The sequence below is a fragment of the Rhea pennata genome, chromosome 3 (genome assembly GCF_028389875.1).
Source record: "Rhea pennata isolate bPtePen1 chromosome 3, bPtePen1.pri, whole genome shotgun sequence".
NCBI lineage: Eukaryota > Metazoa > Chordata > Aves > Rheiformes > Rheidae > Rhea > Rhea pennata.
This window is the reverse complement of record NC_084665.1, coordinates 101,474,899-101,500,972: the sequence shown is the minus strand read 5'-3', so window position 1 is coordinate 101,500,972 and position 26,074 is coordinate 101,474,899. Positions and strand designations below refer to the sequence as shown.

General features: G+C 37.2%; 1 protein-coding gene across 1 annotated transcript in view; it reads right to left on the bottom strand.

Annotated features, from left to right (window-relative positions):
- Positions 1-26,074, bottom strand: part of KHDRBS2 (KH RNA binding domain containing, signal transduction associated 2) — a 362,692-nt gene that overhangs the window by 167,813 nt on the left and 168,805 nt on the right. The window contains exon 4 of the mRNA XM_062571095.1: positions 13,544-13,690. Coding sequence (XP_062427079.1) covers positions 13,544-13,690 — 147 coding nt within the window. The remainder of the gene's footprint in view (positions 1-13,543; positions 13,691-26,074) is intronic.

Below are 26,074 nucleotides of genomic sequence, written 5' to 3'. Positions count from 1 at the left end.
GAGAGGTTGTGGAGTCTCCTTCTCTGGAGATCTTCAAGGCCCGCCTGGATGCAGCCCTGTATAGCATGTTCTAGGTGACCCTGCTGAGCAGGGAGGTTGGACTAGATGATCTCCAGAGGTCCCTTCCAACCTTACTGTTCTATGATTCTACGATTTTTCCACATATGTATTTTGCTATCATTACTTCATGTCCAGTTGTCAAATATCCACTCTTTTTTTGGAAACATTTCTGTTCTTTTAGAGTTCCTATTTGTTCTCTCCAAGTTTAGCATTTTATATCAACTTTATCTTCAAAATTATATTCAAGGGCATTAATTCATTTACCTTCTCCCCCTTTACAATTTCATCCTTACTACCATATACTTATTTATGTAATATGAGGGTATATTAATTTTAGTTACCACTTATCTCTCATCATTTCTTGCACTGATACAGTCTAAATGGGAATTGGAGCTCCCACAAACCCCAAAGTTGCAAGGGTCAGGCAAACATGGTGTACAAACTACATTTTTTGTTTGGGGTTTAGCTGCTAAATATATATTTTAAACTAAGTAGAACTTAGTTTAAGTGTAAATTTCTCCTAGAACTAATGTAAATCAACTACTTTGATCAAAAAAAGTTCCAAAGAGGCCAGATACAACCGCCTGCTTGCTTTTACTGCTTGTTGTAGTAAGTAATAATCTTTGAAGGTGACGTCCATAGCCTTAAAAACAAAATAATTGTCTTTGTATAATTTTTCAAAATTTACAGTAGCTAATCAAGAATTTCAACAAATCATTTTCATTGTAATGCATAATATTAACTACAATGTGCCCATTTGCCCTTTGCTGAGTTATTAGCCTTCAACAGAGAGTCTGAAAATGCTACAGTCTTGTATTTGATATGCTTAGCTTTCCTTGTTGCCTTAAATCTTGCTCTCTTACTTTTAGCAGATCAAATCACAACGGAGACCTGCTTAAGTATTTCTAGTTGCCAATTCTGTGTCTACAGAGACAGCAGCTAAATCTAGAGTTATTCTTTACAGTTAAAACAGACAGTGTCAATAGATTTCCACATACCCAAACAGATTCATATCTTGCATCTAATATCTCTTTCCTAGAGCTAATGGCCAAACCTATGATAATTTCTATCTTCACCTTTCACAATCTTCACATTTTCTATCCATTTCCTATTTTTCTAATTTGATCTGTTTGCTTTTTTTAAAAAAAAATCTCTGTACCTTTATCTCAAATTTGTTTCAAAAATTGCATCAAGATTAACTACACAGACACCTAATATTTTCAGGATACTTTCTACTTCATTCAAGTAATTTCTGGTCATGGAAAATCAAGGTTTAATCCCTGAAATAGTCTTCCCTGGAGATTTAAGTGAAAAAGTTTGTTTTATAAATAAGCTCTTCCATGAATTCAGATGAAAACTTTAAAATGTTATCTTTCTGGGCTTTTTTCTTACTTAATGGCCATTAAAAAGTGTGTTGATATAATAAAAATAATAAAAGTCATCGTAGTATTGTTACATGATGTAAAACATCAGCTCAGAGGATCTGACAGAGAAGCTCATAGTGCGAATGTTAAGAACTTGCAACCAGTATGTGACTGCACCCAAAGTAACGTGCAAAAAAACCTTTCTTTTTTAGCACTGCATAGGGGAGAAGAGGCAACAGGAAGATAATACTTCAAGGCCGGTGGTTACAAGAGATGACTCAAGCTCTCAGATAACAGAAGTCAGAGCTCTCTTCACAAAGCACAGGTGTGCACCACTGACAGACCACTTCATCTGCTCCAGAGAACAAAATGTTCCTTAAGCTTTTGCTCTCACTATACAGGAAAAAATCCCTTCTTTAATAGGTCTGACTTTTGTTTTTGGGATATCAGCTAGATACCACATCGCGCAACTAGAACAGAACTTCTTTAGTGTTTCTAAAATAAATGAGATGACGATTAAGTAATTTTTAACTCTGAGTTTAATGTGGAGCAAGTCTCTGGAGAAACCATCCCGGCAAACAATACAGAATCAATGAATAGCAAAAAAACCAGTGCAGTTCACATAGATCTTGATCTGGTTACTGCTATTTTCTATCAAGAATGCTATGTAATTTGTAACTTTAAAAGGGTCAGCTTTTTGAAACTCAGAGCTGTTCTTGCCATACCTGTCTGTGAATGGGAATTGAAAGCCATAAAACTGCGGGTTGTTCAAGAATGTCTTACAGGCTGCCCACACCGCCAAAATTGCACAGTTATTAAAAAAAAAAAAAAAAAAAAAAAAAAAAAAGAGGCAGCATTGAGCTATGTAGCTTAAATGCCTTTTTAGGATTAAAAACAAAGTAAAAATGATAGTAAAAAGGATGGGAAAAATACTTTTTAAAGTAGGTGACTGATAATGGAAGTAAAAGGTATGAAGGAAATGGAAATGATTAGTATAACCAAGGGCAACACGTAGGCATTTGGAAATATGAGTACTCCCTTCCATTCTCCCCTATCCGACTTAAAAATATTGGTTAAACATAGGTCTAGTTCTACATGAAAATCATGAAATTGTAGATAATGTCATACAAGTTGTGAATACTCATATTTGAGTTCAGGATTTGAAATGAAAAGTGAAGTTTTACTCAACTGATTTGATACGGATGCATCCCAAAATTTTACGTCCGCAAAAGAACAGGATAAAAGACAGTTTTTGCTACATGTAATCATCCTGAGATCAAGGGCCTCAGCTGAACTTGGTGCTATTTAACAATTTTACTGAAAACTCATATGAAATTAGCAGACATTACATTGAATGAGTTAAAAACTCTCGTTGTATATTTACATTTTTTTCCAATCAACACACTAAATCAACATGCATAACAATTTCCTTAGAAGTCATTTCTTGGCTGGACACTGGCAAATAGTCTCATTAACTTTTTTGGACAATTATATCAAATCTTTTTGGTACTGCTTTGAAGATTGGTGAGTAGTAAACATGTGAAGGCTAAATTACTATTACAAATCTATGTGGCTTTCCCAATAATGGGTCAGCTTTCAGCAGATGACATTAGATGGCTGTAAAATACATTTTGAAAACATTTAAGAAAAACACTTGCAGGCTGTCTTGGAGATGAGAAGCTAGTCTGGAGAGCACTACTTTGAGAAGGATTTAGTCCGCACTACAGTCAAGCTTCTAATAATGAGTTGACTGTGAAATCCAGTGGTTAAACAGGTATACAGAACACCAGATATACAAAAATGGAATATCAATATGAAGAGCTCTGGTTTCTGTGCATAAATCTTTTAGACTGTTGTGTCCAGAATTCAGGAAGCGTGTGGACATGCTGGAGAACTCAGACATACCGGAGAGTGAAGGGAGGGCTGAAGAAATTATCTCAAGGCTAAAAACAAGCCTTAAAAATGAGACTTAGCAACATTTTGCTTACTTAAGAATTGATTGAGAAAAGAAATCTGATTTCTTTCTCTCTCTGGAGACCTGAAGGAATAATGAATAGCTGAAAAGAAGAGGACATACTTTTAATCTGGCAGACAAACACACAGACCTGCTGAATGGAAACTGGATTTGGGTAGTGGTAGTGGTGAACCTTAAAAGAAAGACATAATTTCCTACCAGTAAGGGTAATTAAAGTTTAGCAGGAAGATGACGACCTCTGAATCATCTGGAGTGATCTGACATCTTTTTGAAACACGGTTACTATGGCTTCAAGGAGACATCCTCTTGGCTGTGCAGGCTGGGGCTCAAAGGGAATACTGGTACTTCATGTTTTCATAATCTATGAACCTATAAATTCTCCCTTGATTTCCGCTCTCATCAAGGAGGTAAAGGGAACTCGCTGAATTACCCCCATCGTGCTCAATACATGCCTAAAGAAAACATACATAAGAAACTGCAAAGGATCAGAAACTTTTCTGACTTGCCTACATTGGGGCAGACACATTCTCTTCTGTCTTTATTTTTCCTGCAATTAGTTCTAAATCTTGAGAAACTGGCCACAACAGGCAGGACACCAGTTAGTGTATGGTGATACTGAGAATCCTCTCAGCTGTCTCACACGACACTTTACTCCTGTGAGTTGCCAGATTTAGGACCAAAAGAGAATTCTTGCTCTCTTCTTGATTTTTGCCTCTGATCATTTTGGGAGCAATAAATCCTTTCTTCATAAACGTAAGTCCTCAACCTCTCATTCAGATAAATGGGGAAAGTTTGCCCTATTAGCTTCCCTCACCTGCTGGGGGTATCAGGCAACAGTGGAGTACCTGTAGCCCAAAACAGTTTGATAACCTAGGAGCAGAACGCCTAACTGAATTTTGTGTCCTCAATATAAGGATAGCTGGATGAAGTGTAATGGGCTCACATTATAAAGTAATACACTATGTTATAATGTTTATTTTCTAATAAATTTAGGAATGCATTTAAATTATTCTGTAATATACAATATATAAAGTATAGTAATATACAATAACATATACAAACTCAGCCTAGATTCTCTGATTGTTCCATCTGTTTCCTCTGGCCTTGAACTACATAAAATTTCTTCTGGCTCAGATTTGATTACAAGGCTGAAGCACAGGTGAAGATTTAACTCATTCCATATGAATAGCTTTCTGCTATGAACCACGATACAGAAATCTGTATAAAAGCCATCTAGGTTTTGACAGAAAATGAACTCCATTCAGATTTTGGTCATTTGTCATTTTAATAAGGACATGATTCAGAGGTACTTAGTTTGACATACGACATATGAGAAATTATTTTTAAGTGATATTGCAATACCTGATAGCACCACGAAGCAATGTAGGCTTTTGCATTCCAGCAGACAACATGATTTCTGACCATGCAAAGAGTTGAGCTCCGAGCAATGACTGATTAACCAGCTGCAAACAGAGATCTATAAACAAACTGCAACATATTCACGGTAGTTGAGAGACAGATGGAGGTGGTTAAACCACCTTCTCGTGCAGCTATGCAATAGCATATCTGGGACTCATACCATTTTATATTGTGACTTACCATACTACAATGAAAATGCCATAGTGAAGCAGTATGTCAGGATTCCCATCGTACAAATTATTTTCCAGAGGTTTATACTATCTCTGTTTTTAACTGTATCTGGCTTCAGTGCAGCATGCAAGCTATTAACCTGGAAGCAGTCTGTTTTACATACTGACAAACCTACTGACTGCTCTTCAAAGCAAAACATTCAGAGAAGCATGCACAAACCAATACTCATGGCACAATCCATTTTCTTATGCATATATAAGCAGAAAACAAATCTCATACAAAGCCTGAGCAAAATCTTTATTTATTTTAGGCTTGATTTTTTTCACTGATTTTCAACTGATCAATTTAAGGATAGTGGCTGGGTGGAGACTACACTTGCCTGTCCTGTAATACAGCACTGTATTATACATGTAATTACCCTTTTTGATATTGAGGGCATTTTCTCAGCCCCTCTTGAAGCAGTCAGTCTGGGCCCTGAACTTGTAACTGCTGTCATTTTACACCTCTTGATTGCTTTTCCCCCAGCCTGTCTTAACCTCATTGCCCACTTGTTTTTGCACCTAAAGAAATTCTACAGTCTAGGCAGTTGTGATTAGATTAAAGCAACATGGAAATATTATTTTTAGAACAAAGGACTATTTATTCACTTCCTCAACAGTAACAATCATATAAAAGAAATAATGAAAACAATGAAAGACTATTAACTGTGGGTCTACAAGTGATTTCCTTTTTTTTTTTTTTTTTTTTTTTTCCTACAAAGTTCTCCATGACATACATTTTCCAGCCTTTACTGACTGGACAAAATGACCTTCTGTCTTCTGTCTTTGTTCGTCTGCCAGCTGTCTCACTCACAGTTCCTCAGCAGTTCTTGTGCATTCACTCAACCCTAATCTAAGAGCCTAACTGAGAGCCCAGAGTCAACAACTGTAGAGCATCTTCCTTTTGATATTTTTTTTTACTAGAGATAGTTCCAAATTCCCTCTCTGTTCAGTTAGTGCGAAGTTTAAAAACAACCTGCAAGTTATCATATTTTTCAAAGAGATGAGAGAAAATAGTAAGCAAGTACGTAGACAGCAATTGTGCTAAAGTTATTTAAGGAAAAAATATGAACTATCTTTTTTGAATATGACTTTTTTCTCTTTCCTAGCCATCCCCAGTCTCCCTTTCTGAAGAAACTCCTGCCCCATTCTTTAGTGAGATCCTAGCCCACCCTGCCCAGTCGACTTGTTCACAACTTGTGGTACCAGGTTGCCTCAATCCTCTTTGTTCAGAGGTGAGCGGAGACCTTACGGACAAAACTGATCCCTACATCACTTGAATCTTTAGAAAGCTTATGTTTCATACAGACTTTTTTTAAAAAGGTCTAAAAATGTCTCGTGCACCTACATGCTTAAGTCTCAGTGAATCAGCAACAGTTTCCCTCTGTAGTCAATGGATGATGGGAAGCTCCAGAGAATGACTCATCTCTTCCTAAAATAATTTTTTAGTTTCAAGAAGGTTAGTTTCACTAGAGATATGTATCTCATTTTGAAGTTTATGGAGATGTTTCAAAATTAAGGTGCCTAAGCCTATCAGTGATGGAGGAGGTAAGATGCATCCTAACACTTAATGTTTTTTTACTTGCTAGCAGAAGCAGGCTGCTGGCTGGGGACACAGTTTGAGGCATCAATCTCACACAGGAAGTCTGTTCACCTACATAATGGCTATAGATTTTGCTACAGGGTCTAAGCATTGCAACACCTCTACCCCTTTGTAGATCTGCTTTGTTGAGAGAAGAATATACTGAAAGACTCCTATATCAAGATGCAAATCTACACCTTCAAGATTTGATACACAAACCAGGTTTGATGTACAACTGGTTTCGTATACCAATCCCTTAAGTAAATTGCTACAAAAAGATCTCTTCAGTCTTTCTTATTAACGGAGTTTTGAACCTGTAACTAACATTGTACTTTTTTTTTTTTTTTTTTTTAATGAGAATGCCAGGCGTCACTAAATACCTAGGAAAGGTAGATTTCTTACATACAGTTGACTTTGTCAACAAACTTTCTCACTGATAATGAAAATAGGAAACTGAATGATACTTTTACAAATGGCATATTGAAAACATCAAATTGGTGCCCAGTTGTAAGTAGAGAGAATGTTAGCCAGTAAAAGAAAAAGAAAATGGCCCTAAAACAGAAAATGTCACAATCTATATTTCTGAATTTGGCTGCTTCTTGACTACTGAAAGGAAACCACTCTGTGCAGTCCCCACCAAACAAAACAAAACAAAACAAAAAAAATAAGGAAGATACACAAAAAAATGTGAAGCATAATCAGAGGTGTGGTACAGCTACACACAAAAGAAAATGTAGAAGATATCCATTGGTTTTAGCATGGACATGCCGGTACTCACATCAAGTAAGGCAGCTAGTTTAAAACAAACCAAAGTACATATTTTTGTTTTGCATAGCGTGCACAATTAAACTATGAAATTCATCACCACTTGATATTTTTGAGGCCAAAAGCTTAAGTCAGGTTCCCCCCCCCCAAAAAAAAAAAACAAACAAACAAAAAAAACCCTATAATCACAAGCTCAGAAAATCAAAGACAGATCTATTACAGAGTATAAGGCAAGATGGTCTGGATGTAGCCTTGAAATCAGTTTTTGACTGCTGGATGCTGAAAGAACATAATAGGGGAAAGATTACCATGTATTGGTGCTTTTTATTTTATGCTAAGCAACCAAAGCTAGACATTGTCGGAAATGAGCTACACTGACCTTTGCTACACTAAAAAAAAAAAAAAGTTTAGAAATGCAACCAAAAAATTTCTTTTTTTTAACAGACTTGGTAGTATTTGCAGTAGGCTTTTCAATTTGAATTGAAGTAGGAAAATAATTTTGTTATTTGAATCACCTCCATGAAAGAATTAAACTCAAAAATCCCATTATCATTTTACTGAAATAAGTGAAACAGAGAGATAAAGTAACTTGTCTAAGCCACAAACCAATTTCTTGAAAGAGTCAAAACAAATAACTTATCTCCTTGCTTTTCAGTCTTATGCTTATAACCCCAGGGTATTCCTTTTCTTTCTTTCATATTGAAGACTAAAAAAAATACAGGACTACTGTACATGTTGTGACGACAACACATAACCACATAACAACATCTTGCACATCACTTTTTTGTCATCATTCCTTTGTAATTGTTTGCATGAAAAGTAATTGTTTCAGATATATTTTTTATGCCTACTTTTATATAGAAGCTTACTGAATTTTATTTTCTGACTGTGAAGATGGAGCTTTGTCATTGTGTTAAATACCCAACCTTTACTACCATTCATGTGCTGGTAAAATTTTTACCCCCTCCCAATTGTAAAATGAAATGTCAGATGCATACATAGGAGGTTCTGATGGTCCCTGCAAAGGGGATAAAGGGGATAACCATACAGTTTAATGTATAATACCAAGTCCAATTTCTTGCTGAATGTTGCAGATCTAGCTGTTTCTGCTGTGGAGGAACTTAGAGCAGTACTTTAGGATTCAAGTCTCAAGACATGAATTTTATCACCCACACCCAAATCATTGCTTTGGATCTGTCACTGGTGAAAAGCTACCCCCTAGCAATAATAAACAGTAAGGCAAGCCATTAAAATTGCTTCGGAGTAGGGACTCACTGAACAAGTTGTAAATATCTCTTTAAACTACAGCCTTGTCTCAGTAATGTACTCAGATTAACAGTCTATGTAAAATCTCCACTCGGGTTAACCTGAAAGGCAAAGCAGTGATCACCAAGGGATTACTTTCACAGTCTAAATACGCCTCTAGGATATCTAAAAAGTTCTTAATCCACTTAAAACAGAAGTATCAACCTTTAAAAGAATTCAGGATTGAGTAGTAGTTATATCACCCTGAAACAGCTAGTGGAGAAGTATTTGTTGGTCTGGTAGGCAAACAGGCAATGGGCTCATCATGACACAAATTCAAAGACACTTGCAGAGAGGGCGACTGGCCTCTCAGTCATGATAAGAATTATCTGCTCGTTGCATATATGTACTCTCCCATTTTTATAGCTTCACAGCACAAGTAACATCAGTAGTCTGTACTGCATTCCAGGAAACACACAAAACTTCAGTCAGCCGAGAAATACTAGTGCTTAATTTTTAATTCAAAAAGGCCATCTGTTTAGTGTATGTCTCTCCCAGTAAACCTCCACCTTGAGGTACAGTCATAAGTTTTTTAATTTTTTTTTGTTTTGTTCTTTTGTAATTAAAATGAGTGATCTAAGCTATGTATCTTTAATGCTGCATAGCATGTCATTATATTAACCAATGAAGTATTTCAGAAAAACTCCATAGTTCAGAAAAAGCTCAGGAGTTATTAAAACTCTCTTGAACTGAATCTTGAGCATATCGTATCAAATCAAACTATTATAAATAAGCATGTTTAGAAAAAAAGATGTGAAGTTGTAACATTTTAGGCCTTGTCAGAACCTCCCGCAATTTCTTTCCTTGATTATCAAACCTGTGCATAAAAATGCCAGAGAAGTTGCACACGGGGAAAAACTGAGAACTCTTGAAAAAAGTGAAGCAGTTGCTGGAATTATTTCCTTATCACAAATTTTAAATAATTTCTTCAGTGAGTATGCAAGTACATTTGCAGAATGTATAAATTATTTACTTTTAAGAAGTACAAAAGGTATTTATTCTTAGAAATGGAACTATGCTGCTGCTTACTCTCATAGGGAAATATTGTGCCTGCTGAGATATCTTTGAAATAGGACAAAAGGAAAAAAACAGTAATATAGTCAATTTAGAAACAAAAGGAAGATTACAAAACCACTGAGTGTGAAATGATATGTAAATCGAGATTTCATATTATACTGTAGCACAGAAGAAATTCAGACCACTAATGAAAAATATGCACAGAATAAATGCCTTATTCCTATACATACTTGTTACATTACAGTCAAAACATGGTATTGTTACTGTATGCTGTATGCACTGCAATATAGTCAGCACAGCATGGCATAACAGATCATTAATAATTTTGGCCTGTAGTACATACAAGTTACCATACATAGCAAATGTAAGTTTGAAATAGAATGGCATCTTTTTAAACATTAGCCAGAAAAAGACTTTCAAGGGATTAAACTCTAATTTGAAGTCATTTATCTATTCCTGCTGAAATAGACTGATATCAAAGTCTACTTTCAATTTCCCCTAAATGTCAATTTTTTCATGCCAGCCCTGGGTATGAATAAATCCTAGTATGAAGTCAGTAACTTTTTATTTTGCTGAAAGGCTCTTTTCCTCAACAACTTTTCATCATTAGATGAGAAGACTGAGGAGACGACGTCGAAAGCTGGATCAGAAAGTTATTGAGAAGAAAACCGTTTTTATCAAAGTAATCGAGAAAGATAAGACAAAAGGACTGAGAGTTAAATACCCAGAAGGGTATTTAACAAGAAGGTTTTGAAGACGCTGGGGAATTCACAACAGCAATACCAAAACCAGCATTCACCTGCTGCCCAATGGTGCTAGGAATTTCCTTTATTCAAGCACGGGAGATCATTGGGGCTTCGCTGCTGCGCGGGCAGAACTGCCCATCCGAGCAGATCAGCGTTGACGTGCCGCCGGCATCCCGCCAGGACGCGGGAAGCAGCCAGCTGCCCACCCTGACTCTCTTGATGGATCCGATCTGATAAACACACTCAGAAAATACAGTCGGAGGATTGCAAGTGATCATCCATCAACCAAACCACATTAAATGACCATGTGTTTATTCCCAGCTCTAGGCAGTTGCCAAGAAGCATCAATTTAAACCAAATATAATGGGCTAGAAAAATGTATGTGGTCAAATAATTTGAGCAGTAGCTCTTAAATTGGTAATTGGTTCAATTTCTGATCATCTGATCACGGAGTTGTAAACAATATTTTAAAATGGTCATGGTGTAGCAGCTGCAACCTATCTTCTACAAAATATTACAGAGCACTCGCACATAAAATGAATGATCAGTAGCTCTTTCCCTCCCCACTCCAAGGGATGCTAATTATCTCAAAAAAACAGCATTACTTAAAGGAATAAAAATGACTATTAGAAGAAGATTTTGTGTTAAGAAGCAGGGAAATCCTAAAGACAGTATAACCCATTACTATATGGAAGTAAGAAATTGTTCCATGTATTTGTTCTATATTCAGCTACAAAACCAGAATGGTATGATCAAACTGATGCTGTAAAGCGTTCTTTATTATTAATGAACACGGAAATACTGCATTTACTAGATATGAGCCTTAAGTCAGCAGAGCTAGAAAAGACCCTAAGCTATTTTTCCCCATATTGGCTATTTTAAGCCTCTCCCCTTTTATTTCACTGTCCCTGGTTCCCACTCCGGGGCACCAGGACCCGGTGTCAGCTTTAGCTGCCCCAGGACGAGGTGGGCACCTGGCAAGCAGGAGTCAGAAGTGCTTGAAATTTTGATGCCTAAGGATTTTATTCAACCTGTATTTGCTATACAGCCGAATCTGCAAAATGTGGCTCTCCCATTGTGGGACAGATTGAAATCCCTGTATCCTAATAATGTTAAAGGTTCTAGTCTCTGAAAATAAAAATACAGTCAGGTACTACTGTTCAGATGTGACAGAACAGTGCAGGGATTCCTCTGACAGAAGCGATCATCCACTGGAATTTGACAGGGAAGGGGTTCCCCGTTTTCTGAAAGAAACACCAGGCGCACGGTGCAGGGGACGCGAGGAGTCTGCACAGATGGCGCCTCGGCGGGCTGAGGGTGCTGCTTGTCGCACCAAGGCATTAAAACGGCCTCCATGAGTGTAAGAGCCATCGCCGGACTTTCTTTCCAGCACCCCCAAAGAGAAGGGGAGATGCAAGGAGGAAAGGTCCCGTCTGTGTGTCTGCAATTGGGGCCCGACTAGGGAGTCTGGGAGGAATGGCAGGAGCTGGATGGAAATCCCAAACCTTTTCACACCTGATCCCCAAGCGTGCCTGAGGTCTCAGCTCCAAGGGGCCCGCTCCCTCCGAAAGCCCTGACCGAGAGCCCCCCATCCCGGGCGCCGCAGCTGCCTCCCGCTCGGCTCCCGCCTCCCACCCCGCCGGCCCAGAGCCTGGCCATACTCCTGCTCTGCGGATATGACCAAAAAAACCCCACCAAACCTCCCACAAACTTGTATTTCTCATGGAGTTAATGTTGGATAACGTACTTTACCTGAATATCAGTCCCCTTATCGATTCCCCTGTTCCAATTTGACCATCACCTCAAAATCTAGGCTGTACGGAGCATTTTCTGGTCTTCATTTTCATCCTAGCAAGGCTGCCAAAGGCCCAGGTGCAGCAGGCAGCTGCGTTTCACAGCCTTCAGGTATCAACCCCATTTACTTAACCACGGCTTTCTCAGCTGTCACATCCCCATCGCATTTACATTTTCATACTGAGAGTAAATATCAAAGCATAATGGAGCACAACCTCTAGCTAGTACTTAGCAGACCACTGCCAAAGTGGTGTAGAAAAAACCCAAAGATCCAGTGAAGTCAGCTGCAAAATAAATCTTATTTGCCAGCCAGTGAAGAAGCCCTGACTGTGGCTCCTGCACAGCCCTCAAGCCATTGGCAAATGGACGCGGTAGCTTGGTTTTCAAAGCCTCCCAGTCACTACGCCACTGACGGCTGAAGACGTGCTAGGTTCAACTACCCGTTTAAATTCCCGCTGGAGGGAGACCAACACGCCACCCGAGGCAGAGACGCTCGGGCTCGGACACGCGGCAGCACTCAGAACACCCTCTACAAACTGCCGGGACCGCTTTCTGTCTGCAGGGCGGAGGGGAAACTCTGCCCAGTAAAATCGTCTCGTTTAAAGCTTAGAGATAAATTATCAACCCTCCAGCCTATTGATACAAACAGTCTGCGTAATTTCTGAGGGCAACAGTTCATTTAAATTTTAAAAAATCATTAGCAATATGAAAACTTATTTGTATAGAAATTAAAAAAGAATTACTCCATTTTGCATTTCTTCTATTTCAGAGAAGTTTGAATTCTAAAGTATTTAAGGTTCCCAGCTTTAGAGAATGTTTGAATAACTACTTATGTACTTCCAAATTTTTGCCTGAGTCAGGACTAGCTGTCTAAACTGAAGCATCAGTTTAGAAACATAACGCCGAGGAATTTTTTGTTTGCGCTGTTGTCCCCATGTGAAATTCATTAACTTCTTTAGCAAGGTATTTACATAAATCACTGTGCATACTCAAATGCTTTTACAAATCCAAAAATTCAAAAATCTTGGAAGTGTACTCCTATAATAATGACTGTTTTTTGCAAACAGAAAGTTGAATAAGTACATCAACTCTTCCTTCCAAAAACCTAGAAACGAAAGCAAAAAGCAGTAACAAAAAACCAAGTAAAAATATACAAGATACACTGGGGGATCAATTGTGACAATAAATGCCTGTTTGGCATCTCCCTGAGATAAATCTCTAACAGACCAAATTCTTTTTCAGGAGCTATAGGTGCTTAAAGAAACGTAACTATACACAGTCAGAGAAGAATGCTATAAGCTACTTACAGGAACGAGGAATTTTTTTATTTCTTCCAAGGCATGACTCATACGAGAATATGCTTCCCCAGGTGGAGCAAACACTTCAATTAATACATGAAGCTCGTCACTCAAGTGTGCATATTTGGCTTCTCCACTTTTCCTTAGTTCTTCCTCCTATGAAAGAAGTTTTGGGGTTTGTTTTAGAACTGAGAAGCTACTAATTTTGTATTGATTTAGCATTTACAGAGAACATGACAAAAGGACATAATATAAGGCGTCTTTTAAATTCTTTGAAAAATAAGTCTAGTGCAAGCCGTTTAAAGATACAAAAATCATTTTTGAGTGTTTGAATGATAAATCCAGCATAATTATCATCTACAAGAGATTTTAATCAGCACAATGAAAAACACTAAATACTCCAGAATTGAGTAGTGAAATATTAACTCCATAATGTGAAAACTGCATTAGCCTTGCTGAATCTTAGCTGTTCACAAAAAATGAAATGAAGATCCAGTCACCCACTTGGGGATAGTTTAGCACACATACTGTTCATTTAAGTTCAAAGGAGTTATTTAATGATTCCTTTGTGCTGTACATTTTAATTTCACTAAAAGAAAGTATACTCTTATGCTATTATTTGAGTCTTGAGGTCTGAGTTCCAGAACCGGTTCTGGTATATGTTACCTATACAAATGTGTGTACCTCAGTTAAAACAGTGATTCACCTCACCTAGCTTTATTATACAGTCTTCGGGTCCCAGTTTTCCATCTATAACATAAGCCTAACAATCCTACTTTGCATCAAAGTAATGTTCTGAAAATTCAACCTACTTTTTATAAAAGGCTTTGAGATAGTGAATGTAAATTGTAATATACAGTCACAGTAGATACCTCTGCATAAAAAGCAAGGATATAAAGTAGTGATCGTTAGTAGGGAAAGATAATGCTACTGGCTATGGCAACATAATGCAAAATTTATGTTATTACTATACAAGATAGCAATAAGTAATGCTGAAAGAAATGCTGAGTTGAAAACTCAGTCTTCAAAAATATTTTTAGAAATGCAATTTTGAAGAAAATATGTATATGTATCCTGGCTTTATAGATGGAAAACATAATCCCAGAGAAAGAAGTATACTCATTTGTTTAAAATTGGCTAAGAAGTTTTAACTTCTTAGTTTATATTACAATAAACCTTTATTAACATTTTGATATCTAAGATACAAAAATCGTAATACATAATTCTTAGTCAATTAGATAGAACAACTATGCATTAACTTCACTTAAATTTACACCATTTTAGTCTTGCCTGATTCAGACCACTGCTTAACATCAAAAATACCTGCACTGTGCTATGTTTCCTATAGCATACAGTTCTTTCTAACTACAGTAAAGACCTAGCCTAAAGAATGTTCTGATTTTTCACAGAATATACAAGTTACACCCTTTAGCTCCAAAATCCTAAATCTAACTCATCATTAAGTCAGAATTTTGGAGATTATGATAAAAATCTAACTGATTCACGTTCCTCATCCATTCCCTTCTGCATGCCAGTTCTCTTGAACTTTCAAAACAAACAGCACTATATCCCATATCCACAACCTGCTACTTGCATCAGACTTCCTTCATCTCTGCCTACTGCCTTCAAGTCTGTCAAACAATACTATAGTTCACTTGCTCTTAACCAGATGCATGGGTCCTTAACCCACTCCCTCATAAAAAACAATGGATATTTCAAAACACCTGATGTGTTTTATAATTACTGGTTGAAAAAAAAGCAGGGAAAATTAATTATAAAACTGTATAGCATAAATTTGAGGAGTACTGACCTCTGCAAAAGTGAAGTGAATGAGGGATATGAACGCAAAGGCCAAGAAAGATGATGAATTATCTCTGCATGAGAAATTAGTCTTAAAAATTTAAAAGGATGTGTCCTGACTAAATTCTGACTGGAACCTAGACCAAAATACTTGAATAAAACTAATGAAAGCAATTTGATAGAATATTTGGAATTTGCATAGCAAAAAAAACTACACGAAGGAAGACTGATGAAGAGAAAGTGTTCTGATAAAATGGAAATGACAGAAGATCCAAGAGCAGCAGAAGAGAGACAGGAATTGTATAGAGATATAGCTCATGAATACAACACATGAAACTTCCTATATTGTAACAAATACAGCTATGAAAAGCAACTATGGGTATTTGAAGAACAATGCGAGAATTGTGCAGTAGGTTTCATCTTTCAAGAATCTGCAAATGTAAGAATAGTGCACAGCATAGACAAAGATGATAATCACAGTGCTGTTGCTATTGAGGCATTTTTAAGAGGATCAATGGACAATGATACCAAAAAAATTAATAAGCATGCAATTTGACAAACGCCAACCTATTAATTTTTAATCCAGACACAAATGCAAAACCCAAGATGCTGATGTAACACTGTTATGATATGACTGTAAAGACAATGCTATGATTGTAAAAATAGTAAATGAAGTAAATACATGATAACAATACATGATAAGAAGTAAACCAGAGTAGATATTAATTCTCACTGGTACCTGTTCTGGGGCTAAAAAGCTGTTAAATTCTAGGTCCTATCAGGAAACAATGTTCACTGCAGAGAACAAAAAATATCTGAGGAATCATGTGAAACTGTCTGAGAGGAAATAGTTTTCAGCAAAGTACAGAATAAAGTTAAAAGAGCTTAGGCATCCCTTGATTCTTGCTTTTACAGAAGTTACTCTTCAATGAGAAGAACAAAGAAGATGAATATGCTCAGTATATGAGAACCTGCACAGCAGACCTAAGAGAAAGGGTGTGCTCCAACCATTTACAACACCTGCAGTCAGCTACAGACAAGCCATAATTAAATATAGATATGTATAAAAGAATATTGCTTACAACAGAGCAAATTTATGGAGGTACAGATGCCAACAATTATTTTTCTATACTTGATGCATCACTAAAATTCTAGAATTACTTAGGTGAAAAGAACAGAGATTTGTGTACATTCAGCACTGCCTATTGAACTACCGAAAGTGCCCAAACAGCTGAGGTGAATGTTAAATGAGCAAAAAAATATAAATTTTGTGCAAAGGAAATAAAATGTCTGGGAGAAAGGTTAACACATTAAAGTGATAGATTGTACCAAAATTGAAGCTACAACCAATGACTATAACCAAGTAGTGATCTATGCACAAATTACGTGCTAGAACAGAGAGCTATTAGTGCAGAGACAGAGTTCACAAACCTATTGTGTAAGGCATTCAATAAGCATAATACATGAATATCAATAAAAAGTGTGAAAAACTCACACAGTAAATTAAAGAGCCTCAAGAAATGTGCAATTACCATATCCAAACATGCTTACTATGAAGATTATTTTCACCTTAAAATTTATGATTAAATCTGGACACCACTGCTTTCAGGGTGCATTTAGTTCCATGAAGAAGAGTTGGCCTTAATTCATATGAGTACAAAATGTCATGTTCTGATTTATGAGAGACTAATTACCAATTTGTTGCAGCCAAGTTACAGAATAGGTTGTTTGAACTCCCACCAAGCTGTTACATTCTTTTTAAGAGCAAAAGGAATATACAATATACAGAGACAAAAAATCTTTTGTCTAAATAAAGTCTTAAAAGTTTAATCAAAGAATTATTAGCAGCTTAGTCACAGTGATGCTGACACTTGTAGTTCAAGCTGCATGCAGGTAAAATGGCATACACACATATATTCTCGTGCCTATCCTTTTCTGGTGCTACGTTCACCCACCACTTGGGGTGCCTTTAATGACCAGCAACTGACCGTGACAAGTTTTTTATTGCCCTGTTTATTGCTCCCCCAGGTCATCCCGTGCCTCTGCTTTCAAGGCCCCCGCTGCCTTCCCATGCTCATATTCCTCTATAGTGCGTTTTGTTCTAGGGCAACAGTCAGCCAGTTCTCCACAGGATGACTACTTACTACTGCTATCTATTAGTTACAAATAGATGATAGTGTTACACATAACGTTCATACAAATCTAGGCACAAGCTAAAACAACACAGGTAAGAATCACCCATTATGGCCATTAATGCTGAAGAAGTGAAAACAAAGCTGCAGGCAGGCGGAGGCAGGTTCAGACCAAGCCTGGCAAGCCCCAAGACCTGTGTGGCTAGCGTAACACCAAGCCTGTGGCCTGGTACAAATGATGGCAATATCATATTTACCAGGATACAAGGCTACAAGTGTTTGCGGAAAGAAAATATAAATTACTTATTGCCATTCCTGAGAAGGTCTGAAAAATACTCCTGGGTATAGATAGATTTTTTTTTCCAGCTACAAATGTCTAATTCTCAATCTAAATACATAACCTAGAAGAGGTCTGCCGGTTTCACGTACGCTTGATAGTTCAGTGAAGCAGATTTCAGAAACAGATGTCAATCTGAGACACGTGTCAATCTGAGGGTTTAAAAAATGACCTGGGCTGTACTGAAAAGTGGGTGGTGATTGCCTGAGCTACTGCGTGGGATGAGATTCTGCACAAAGCAACTAGCGCTAATTAGCACAGACTCTGTTCCCAGACCCCACCATCACTTTAAGAAGGGGTCCTCAGCATTTTGTAAGGTTTTGTTCAACTGCACCAGGTTAGTGATACTTCAAGGGGTTAAACTAGTATGTTGAAAAGGATAAATACAGTTAATTTATTGTTTTTAAAAAACTAAGAGAAGACTAGAGATACATTATGATGAGAGATGACATTGTAAGAACTTTCAGGCTTACTGTGTTTGCCAAAACAAAGTAATGAGCCTGTGGCACAAGCAAAAATAAGATTTTTTGGAGCAAAGTAGACATAGATTTGTTTACACCGGTTGGAGGAAACATATTTTCTTTTCCTCTGCTATCATTCTCACTTTCCTGAAATCATTTTACTACCTCTATTACATCTGTCTAGCTCTATTTATTTCATTGTGTATTGAGCCAAGTTTTCTTGTTTTTTATAAATGTAATCCTTTTTTCCAAAGACAGAGAAGCTGAACAGTCACCTTAAAGTCATAAAAATGTTAAACTAGAAAGTTCTACTAATATTTCAGATAATCCCGCAAACTGGCTCATGATAAATTACTTGACTTTTCCTGAAAAGAAGGTTACCTGCATTTATGTTAACAATTTGGTAGGTTCTATATACCAACAACAATAGTAGATTTTTAAAACAAATACAATTCTTATTATCCAGGAAATAGTCATCTTGAACTCTATGAAGCATACACAGTGCTACCTGAAGCTGTATTTAATCAAAAAAAAAAAAAAAAAAAAAGCCATTTCAAATATATAAAAAGAAAAATTTAAATTAAATACCAATATTCTCATTTTTTTCTTTAATGCAATTACTGCACCATTATTTCTATTGGTCCTATAAGAATGAAATTTTCCCCTCAAGGGATAAATAGACTCAATATTTATATCATAAGATTTGCTATCTTTAAGTATGAGGTCTTATGTGAAAAGAAATGTTTTAAGTACTCGAAGTCCTGAATGAGTCCTTTTGCTATGCTTTATATTTTCAAACTGAAGTATAAATCAACTTCAATTGTGCAGTAGTCAAGTATAATGAAAAAATTGCATTGTATTCCCAAAGCCAGTCAGCACAGAGCTTACCTCTGCTGCATGCCCTTTAAGTATGAAGCAGGTTGAGGTGTCAGTTCAGAATTTCATTTAGTCATGTATTTAAATCCAGTTTCATGATGAAAGATTTAAGTATCCACTTAAAAATAACTATATACTTAACTATGCATTTGATGAAGGATGCTTCTCCAAATACAGTCCTACAGAATACAGCCACTAGACACAACTTTGGAGCCTAATTGCTACTGTAGATGCCTACATAAAGAGATGCTCCAAACCCTGCCTGATCTAACTGCATAACTTACACATTTGATTCATAGCTACAAAAAAACGCCCAGGATAGAGTCATGATGCAGATCCTGAAACCCAAATTCAGGCCATCTACATTCCTACTCAGTAGCTGCCTGGTCCTGAAATATGTAGATACTGCAACTGCCAACAGTAACACTCCTCAGACACCGAAGCATCTGACCAGTAGTGTGCCATTAGGGCTAAAGAAATCTGACACTTATTTCCTTCTTAAGCTTCTTCGGGATTCCTAAACTAGTGACAGGCTTAATAAGATAGAGGTTCTGAACACATTCCTACTGAATAAAATAGCAGAGCTGCTGCCTTTCTACGTAATGAGATTGCAGACAGAGCGCTCATCAAGATGTGCAGTACAAAAGAGGAGTTCATTTTAGCAAAGTAGCTACACGAATCTCACAAGAATCATTTTTGGACATGTTCTATTTAACTATTCATAAGTGATCTAGAAAATGAGAGGTGACAGAAACACCGAAGTGATAAAAAACAGCTCTATGCACACAATAAAAGACTCTAGATATGTTGTTTCCTGAGTAAGCGCTTGGAGTCATAGGCAATCCTACAGAAAGAATTGGTTCAGTGTCCAATAGCAATCAAAAGGACAACCTCTACCAGGAATTATTAAGAAAGGAAAAGAAATGAAACAGAAAATAGTATTATGCCCTTGTAACATCTGCAGTATTCCCTCATCTTGAATAGAAAACTGTTCTGTTGCCTTAATTTAAAAAAAGGAATTATTAGAACCAGAAAAGATAGATGCAAAGAATGATACAGAAAAAATTCCATATGAGAAGCTGAATGTGAGAATCTTGATAATCTTGATATTTGTGCATTTGTACTTAAAAACTCATTCTTGGAAGACTTCTCAACTTTCACTGCTTCTTATGTTCTTTCCTAAGCTTCCACAACTGCCTACATGTAGAGACAAAATAGTCAGACCGCTGGACCTGCAGGCTGAGCCAACTCTTATGCCATTCTGTTTTATTCAGAAAAGTGAATGCATCTAGCGAGATGTGCATGTGCTTTAAGTGCTGTGCACTTTTAAAGAATAAAATCATTCACATATCTAAGATATACTTGCCCTATGGTACTTGCAACTGCTTGCTGATGCATTAGCTGCATCTTTTTTATTAAATAACGCCTATAACAAAGGCACATACACTTAACACAGTTATCTTTCAAATATGGAATTAATTTCTATTAATGTTTCTTACTATGCTGCATGTTTTGTTTAAAAGATGCCATTACTAATTAGCATTCACATGGGCTGAATGTAGTATTACAAGTGGCTCATCTAGAAAGCAATCCAAGATTTCAGCCACTCTGCTTATTATAACCACAGCTAAGAGTGTAGAGGAGAGACATTTACAGCCACTTTCAGCTGTAAATTCAGGAATCACAACTGTTGCAAGACATGTAGAGGAGCGAGTGCTTTCTCCCCCTCCCTTTAGTGATAGCTGCCCTGCCGACCCACACGTGCAGCTAGGCTTTTTGAATGATAATGTTGTGTCTCAGACAAACCACACAAAGTGCATCTCGGGAGCCAGTGCAAATGCAAGGCTAAAAACCTACAATGAATCAGCCCTTTTGACTCTGAACTGCTTTTCCTAATAATGTCTCCATCTTTGAGAGGGGTTTCAGGTTGAAATGCAATGGTACTTTGAAGTAGGTAAAGTCTTTCTCACAAGAACTGGAAAGAAAAGCTTTGCATCTATAGGAGTCACTATTTTCCCTCGGTGTGCTGAAACTCCAAATTTTCTTGGGATGGTTGCAATGTAATTTTTGATATGTGCATATCTAAAGCTTTTTCCTTCCTTTGCGGTGCTTCCTCATGAATGGAATTTAGATGAAATTTCTTGGCACATAATGGTTGCTTGGGGGTGGAAGAGAAAGGGAATTTGCCCTGATTGTCATAGTGGCCTAGTTAGGGGAACAGAGGTGACTCCAGCATTGAATACCTGACTGGCAACCTATATTATATAGTTCATTTTTCTGCAACTTGACAGATGTTCACTGCCAGTAATTACTTAATAATGGTAGTCGCCTGATAAACCACAACTTGGAAAATGAAAATAGCAGATGGGTTTGAAGGTCCTAACATTAACTACAGAAAGATGCAACTATCTTTCCTTAAATTTGCAATGATGCTGAAACCACATCAGTGGAGGGAAACTGTCACAGAACTCTTATCAGATGTTGCGAAGGAGAAAAAGGTTCTTAAACAATTGCCAAGCACTACATATATAATGGTAAGGTCATAGACTAGAATGTTTGAATATCCAAAATCACTTCACAGAAATATTACACTATCTTCTGAAAGTTATTTGAAATAAACAGATCAATCAAACATCCCAAACGTTTATCAGTGTGAAGAACTCTCTTCGCAAATGTATCTTTTATCCTGAGCTACAATTTTAATGTTTCACAAATGATATTTTATGTCATAGTCACACATGACTCTGTAGGTTTCACTTTCTTTTTCTTTCCTTATATGATTACGTTCTGCATAATATTGACAAAGATTTCAATGGAAAAAAATTACATTTTCCTCTAAGAGCTTATCCAGAAAATCTAACTACCTGCATTAAATTAATTTAGCCAAAAACATTTTAGTGACAGTACAAGTTTTTGGTTGATTTTTCACAAAAATGTCAGAAGTAGTTAACAGATGAATATGTTGTAGTGACATTCCATATATCATAATATTTTATACCTGACATACAGTTACTGAATGCAAATAAAATGGCTTGCAAACAGATTTTTGGTCATCTCAGCTATGATGGTGATTCTGTGCTGCAAAGAAGGAAGAACACATTTTCTAATCTGCTAGTAATTGAAAACTGTCAGTAGATTAGTCCAATACAAACTGTAAATGAGTCTGACTACAAACTCTGAATTTTTTAATGAGTAGTGATTATAGCAATTATAATACCAATTCACTAGAACACTCATTTTCATGAAATGTGTGTAGTAGTCAGACCACAACAATTCAGGTAACATCCAACTCCTTGGCTACACAGCTTAAGCCTGACCTGAACTCTGAACCACAAGAGAGTCACATAAGAAGGTCCCACTGCAAAAAGGAAAATTGAAAGAAGTCAAAATCAGTTTTGACAAGTATGGTTATCTTAGGACAACTTGGCCAAGGCATGATGGCAGCTTTTGGGTGGGACTCAGTGCTCTGTGACTCCAGTAGGAACTCCAACATTCTTCACTGCAAAATTTTAAAGAAATTATTTATCTAAAAACATCAAGGATGTTGTACTCCCACTGGAAGTGAACTGGCCACTTTTGGAAAGGTACATAAAAATCCTAGTTTCACGGAGAATAATCTTAACCTTAATCAATCCATTCTCAACTGTCCCAGTAACGAGAGGAGAGAGAGAACGCAGGGTCCTGTGTGCCCACCTGCCAAAGCTGTACTACAAAACTGTGCAAGCTGGATTTCTCCTGAAGAAATGCCATTTCAAACCTGTTCTTCTGTTCTAGTCATGTTATATGCAAGAGGCTGGCTGCAAAATACTTTCTGCTGTCAGTTCTTGGACTGAAAGGCATAGAAAGCAATAGAAAGTAGCCCAGGGGATAATAATAGGCTCCCTCTGGGGGGAAATCCAACAATCTATATTTTATTTTATTCTTTTATTGCTCCAAAGGAAATGCCAGCTGTAGATTCACTTGAGAGAAGCTTATTCAGGGCTGAAGAGGTCACTGGTGCTGAACTGGCCTTGCCAAGATGTTAGCGTCTAAGTGCAGACACAGCATCTCCTCCAAAACCTCACAGCACACTCTCCTGCTCCCCCTCTAGAGCTTCCCATCTCCCCTAAGCACTGTTCCTGTGTCCAAACCAAAATGCAGTAGCTGCACTATCACACGCACATCAAACAAAAACAAAATTATATGAGTAAAATAACTTAAAAATTCTGTTTAAAGCAGATCAGTTTACTCCAGAAAAGGAAAAATATCACCAATCTTCAACAAGTCAGCTCATTCTACTGCACTAAAAATTAATATTCATTTTGTACTTAAGTTTTATCATCCAGATCATCCTTGGCAATTTAAAGCCCTTCTCCAAGCAACTGTATGCTTCCAGATTTATGCAAGAAGACATAACCTTGTGCACAAACTTTGAGTGTTGCAAAACTTTCATTATTCTCTAGCTGTATCTCAGATAATCATAAAATATGCAGATTACATTAATCAATTACAGTCAAGTCTGCTTAATGTCACCAGCAGTTTACCACAAAATTTCCTTCTAATAGAAGGTTTTTCCCTGGCAATGCTGCAACCTGCCTCTGGGTAAAAATGAAACATTGCATTTGTTTTCTAGTTCTTCAGTGCTTTAGCACCTGTGGTCTCCCTTGTTGCTCATTTTCAATACCAGTACAAATGGACATAAAATAAAACTGAACAGCAGCCCTGTTTATGACACACTTTCTCCATAGCTTTGAGACAAAAGATGAGGATTTTTTTTATTGATGTATGAGCACCCTCAAATTTTCTGATTAATATTAAATGCTGAAAAAGTCCTGTTTCCCTTTTCTTCCCTCTTCTCCTAAAGTGGTAAGAGAGCAAAGTCAAAAATAAATCCTAAATCACACAGGAATACATATCCCATAGAAACCGAGAAGAGCTTCAGCTCCTAGCAGACTTAGCTTCTTTTGCTACATTTTCTATCTGAATGCTTTTTTTTCACCAGATGCATGCAAACAAGGCAAGTTTTAAGGCCTGTGAGGATTTAAGTATGTTCCACCAGGCTGTGTTCAACCTCAAGCCATCTCTGGCTTGCTAAACATGAGTCTAGCAATAACACAGTTATAAATATTTCAGTTCCCTAACTTACACGTCCGAAAACTAGATATTTAAGCCTAACTAGTTAAGTTGAGCTGTCAATGGAAAGACATAGATACTTTTACAGTGTGACTCATCTCATGCTGAGGTAAGTGTTGAAGACATGCTGGATGATTCGGTCTGTGGAGGTGACTGTTTCTCTTCATTGATGAAAAGGGACCTAGCTCAAACATTAGGAGCTTAAATGTATCTGAGATATACCTTGTTCTGGGAGTATCTAAATATCTAAATATTTTCTAAATATCTTTTTGGATTTGGTTGGATTCTTTTATCAAAATTCTCAGCATGAGAAAAAAAAGTACTGGAGCTACATCAGACAAATTTAAAGGTTGATACACATCACTTTTGAAACTGGATGAAGAGATACAGACATCATTTAAACTATTCCAAATAAATGCAACAGAACCAGCACAAATCTGAAACATAGTATGTATCAGTTTTCTCCTTCAGTACATACTCAAGTGTTAACTGCTTTTATTAGGCAAGCTGGATGAAAACTGAACTATTTTCAAAGTGACTTAAATGTTACACAGCTGGTGGCACCGAGAGCAAACAATGAGGTGCCAATCTAAGCGGTCGGTCACGGCTGTTGAGACGGTACCATTACCAGCTTCGGGGCAACCTCAGCTTTCATTCCACTCAGAAACAGTTGGTGATTTCAAAAGCAATGTCGAGCAACAAATCCTGGTAGGACTTAAAAAGGATGATATATCTAACTATGAGAAACTCCATTTATTTTCATTTTATATAAGTTATAGATGGTTTTGATAATGATGAAGTTTCCCAGCAGAAAAAAGCCACATTGTATTCCTGCTTTGACCCTTCTTCAGGAACCCGTAGGAACATTACCACATAACAATAGTTGATTAATTAAAGTTCTTACTCAGCTGTGGTTTACCAATTACATACTCTCAATATTTCTAAATCTGTCATGCAAGGACAGGTTCAGCCACTCTGCGCCTAGGCAGCCTGAGCAATTGCACAGTTGTGATCACATTATATTACTTCAGTTACCTGAGATGCACAGAGCAGTCCAAAAAGGAGCTTTAGATCCCCACACAGTAATCAGAGCATGCAACCTTCTTCGTTGATACTTGCTAGCTTTTCTACAACTGGGCTATACTGTTACAGCTTTTCCCTCCTCGATTCCCAGGCCCTGCTCAGGGCCTGCTGCCTCTTTCTTTTTTTTTTTTTTTCTCCTTCCTCCTGCTCTTGGCACTGCCACTCTTCCCCGGTCCTTGCCACAGTCCCTGCGTGCCACATCCTTCCACTGCTGCCGCACTTCCAGCTCCGTATTGTATTTACTTGGTATGCGCTTTTTCTTTTCTCCACAGAAAGATGGAGACTGACAGATGGGAAGAACTGTCATTTCTGCTGTAGAGAAATGAAATCGTATTCTTCTGTGTCTGCAGAAATAGAGATCAGCAAATGTAGCAGCCTAGTGTGTAAGAGGGGAAATTAAACACCACTTTGGGGTGGATAGTATAGAAAATAAATGTAACCAACCATGCAACAATATAATATAATAATATAATGCAACAATGATCCTGGACTATTGAAATAATAGCTTCCACATTGTGGGCTGAATCAAAACTACAAAATTGTTGGAAAATCATATACTTCTGTGCCTAGGAGTTGCTCTTGTTTCATTCCTACAGTGCAGATATACTCAACTAAGTGGTGCTTAGCACATTCTGTCACATGGGATTACACAGGACAATGTGCAGCAAATAAGGGATAATAAAACAGACTTTTCTAACCGATGTTCTCCCAACTTTCTTTTGCACAGAAGAATAAAACA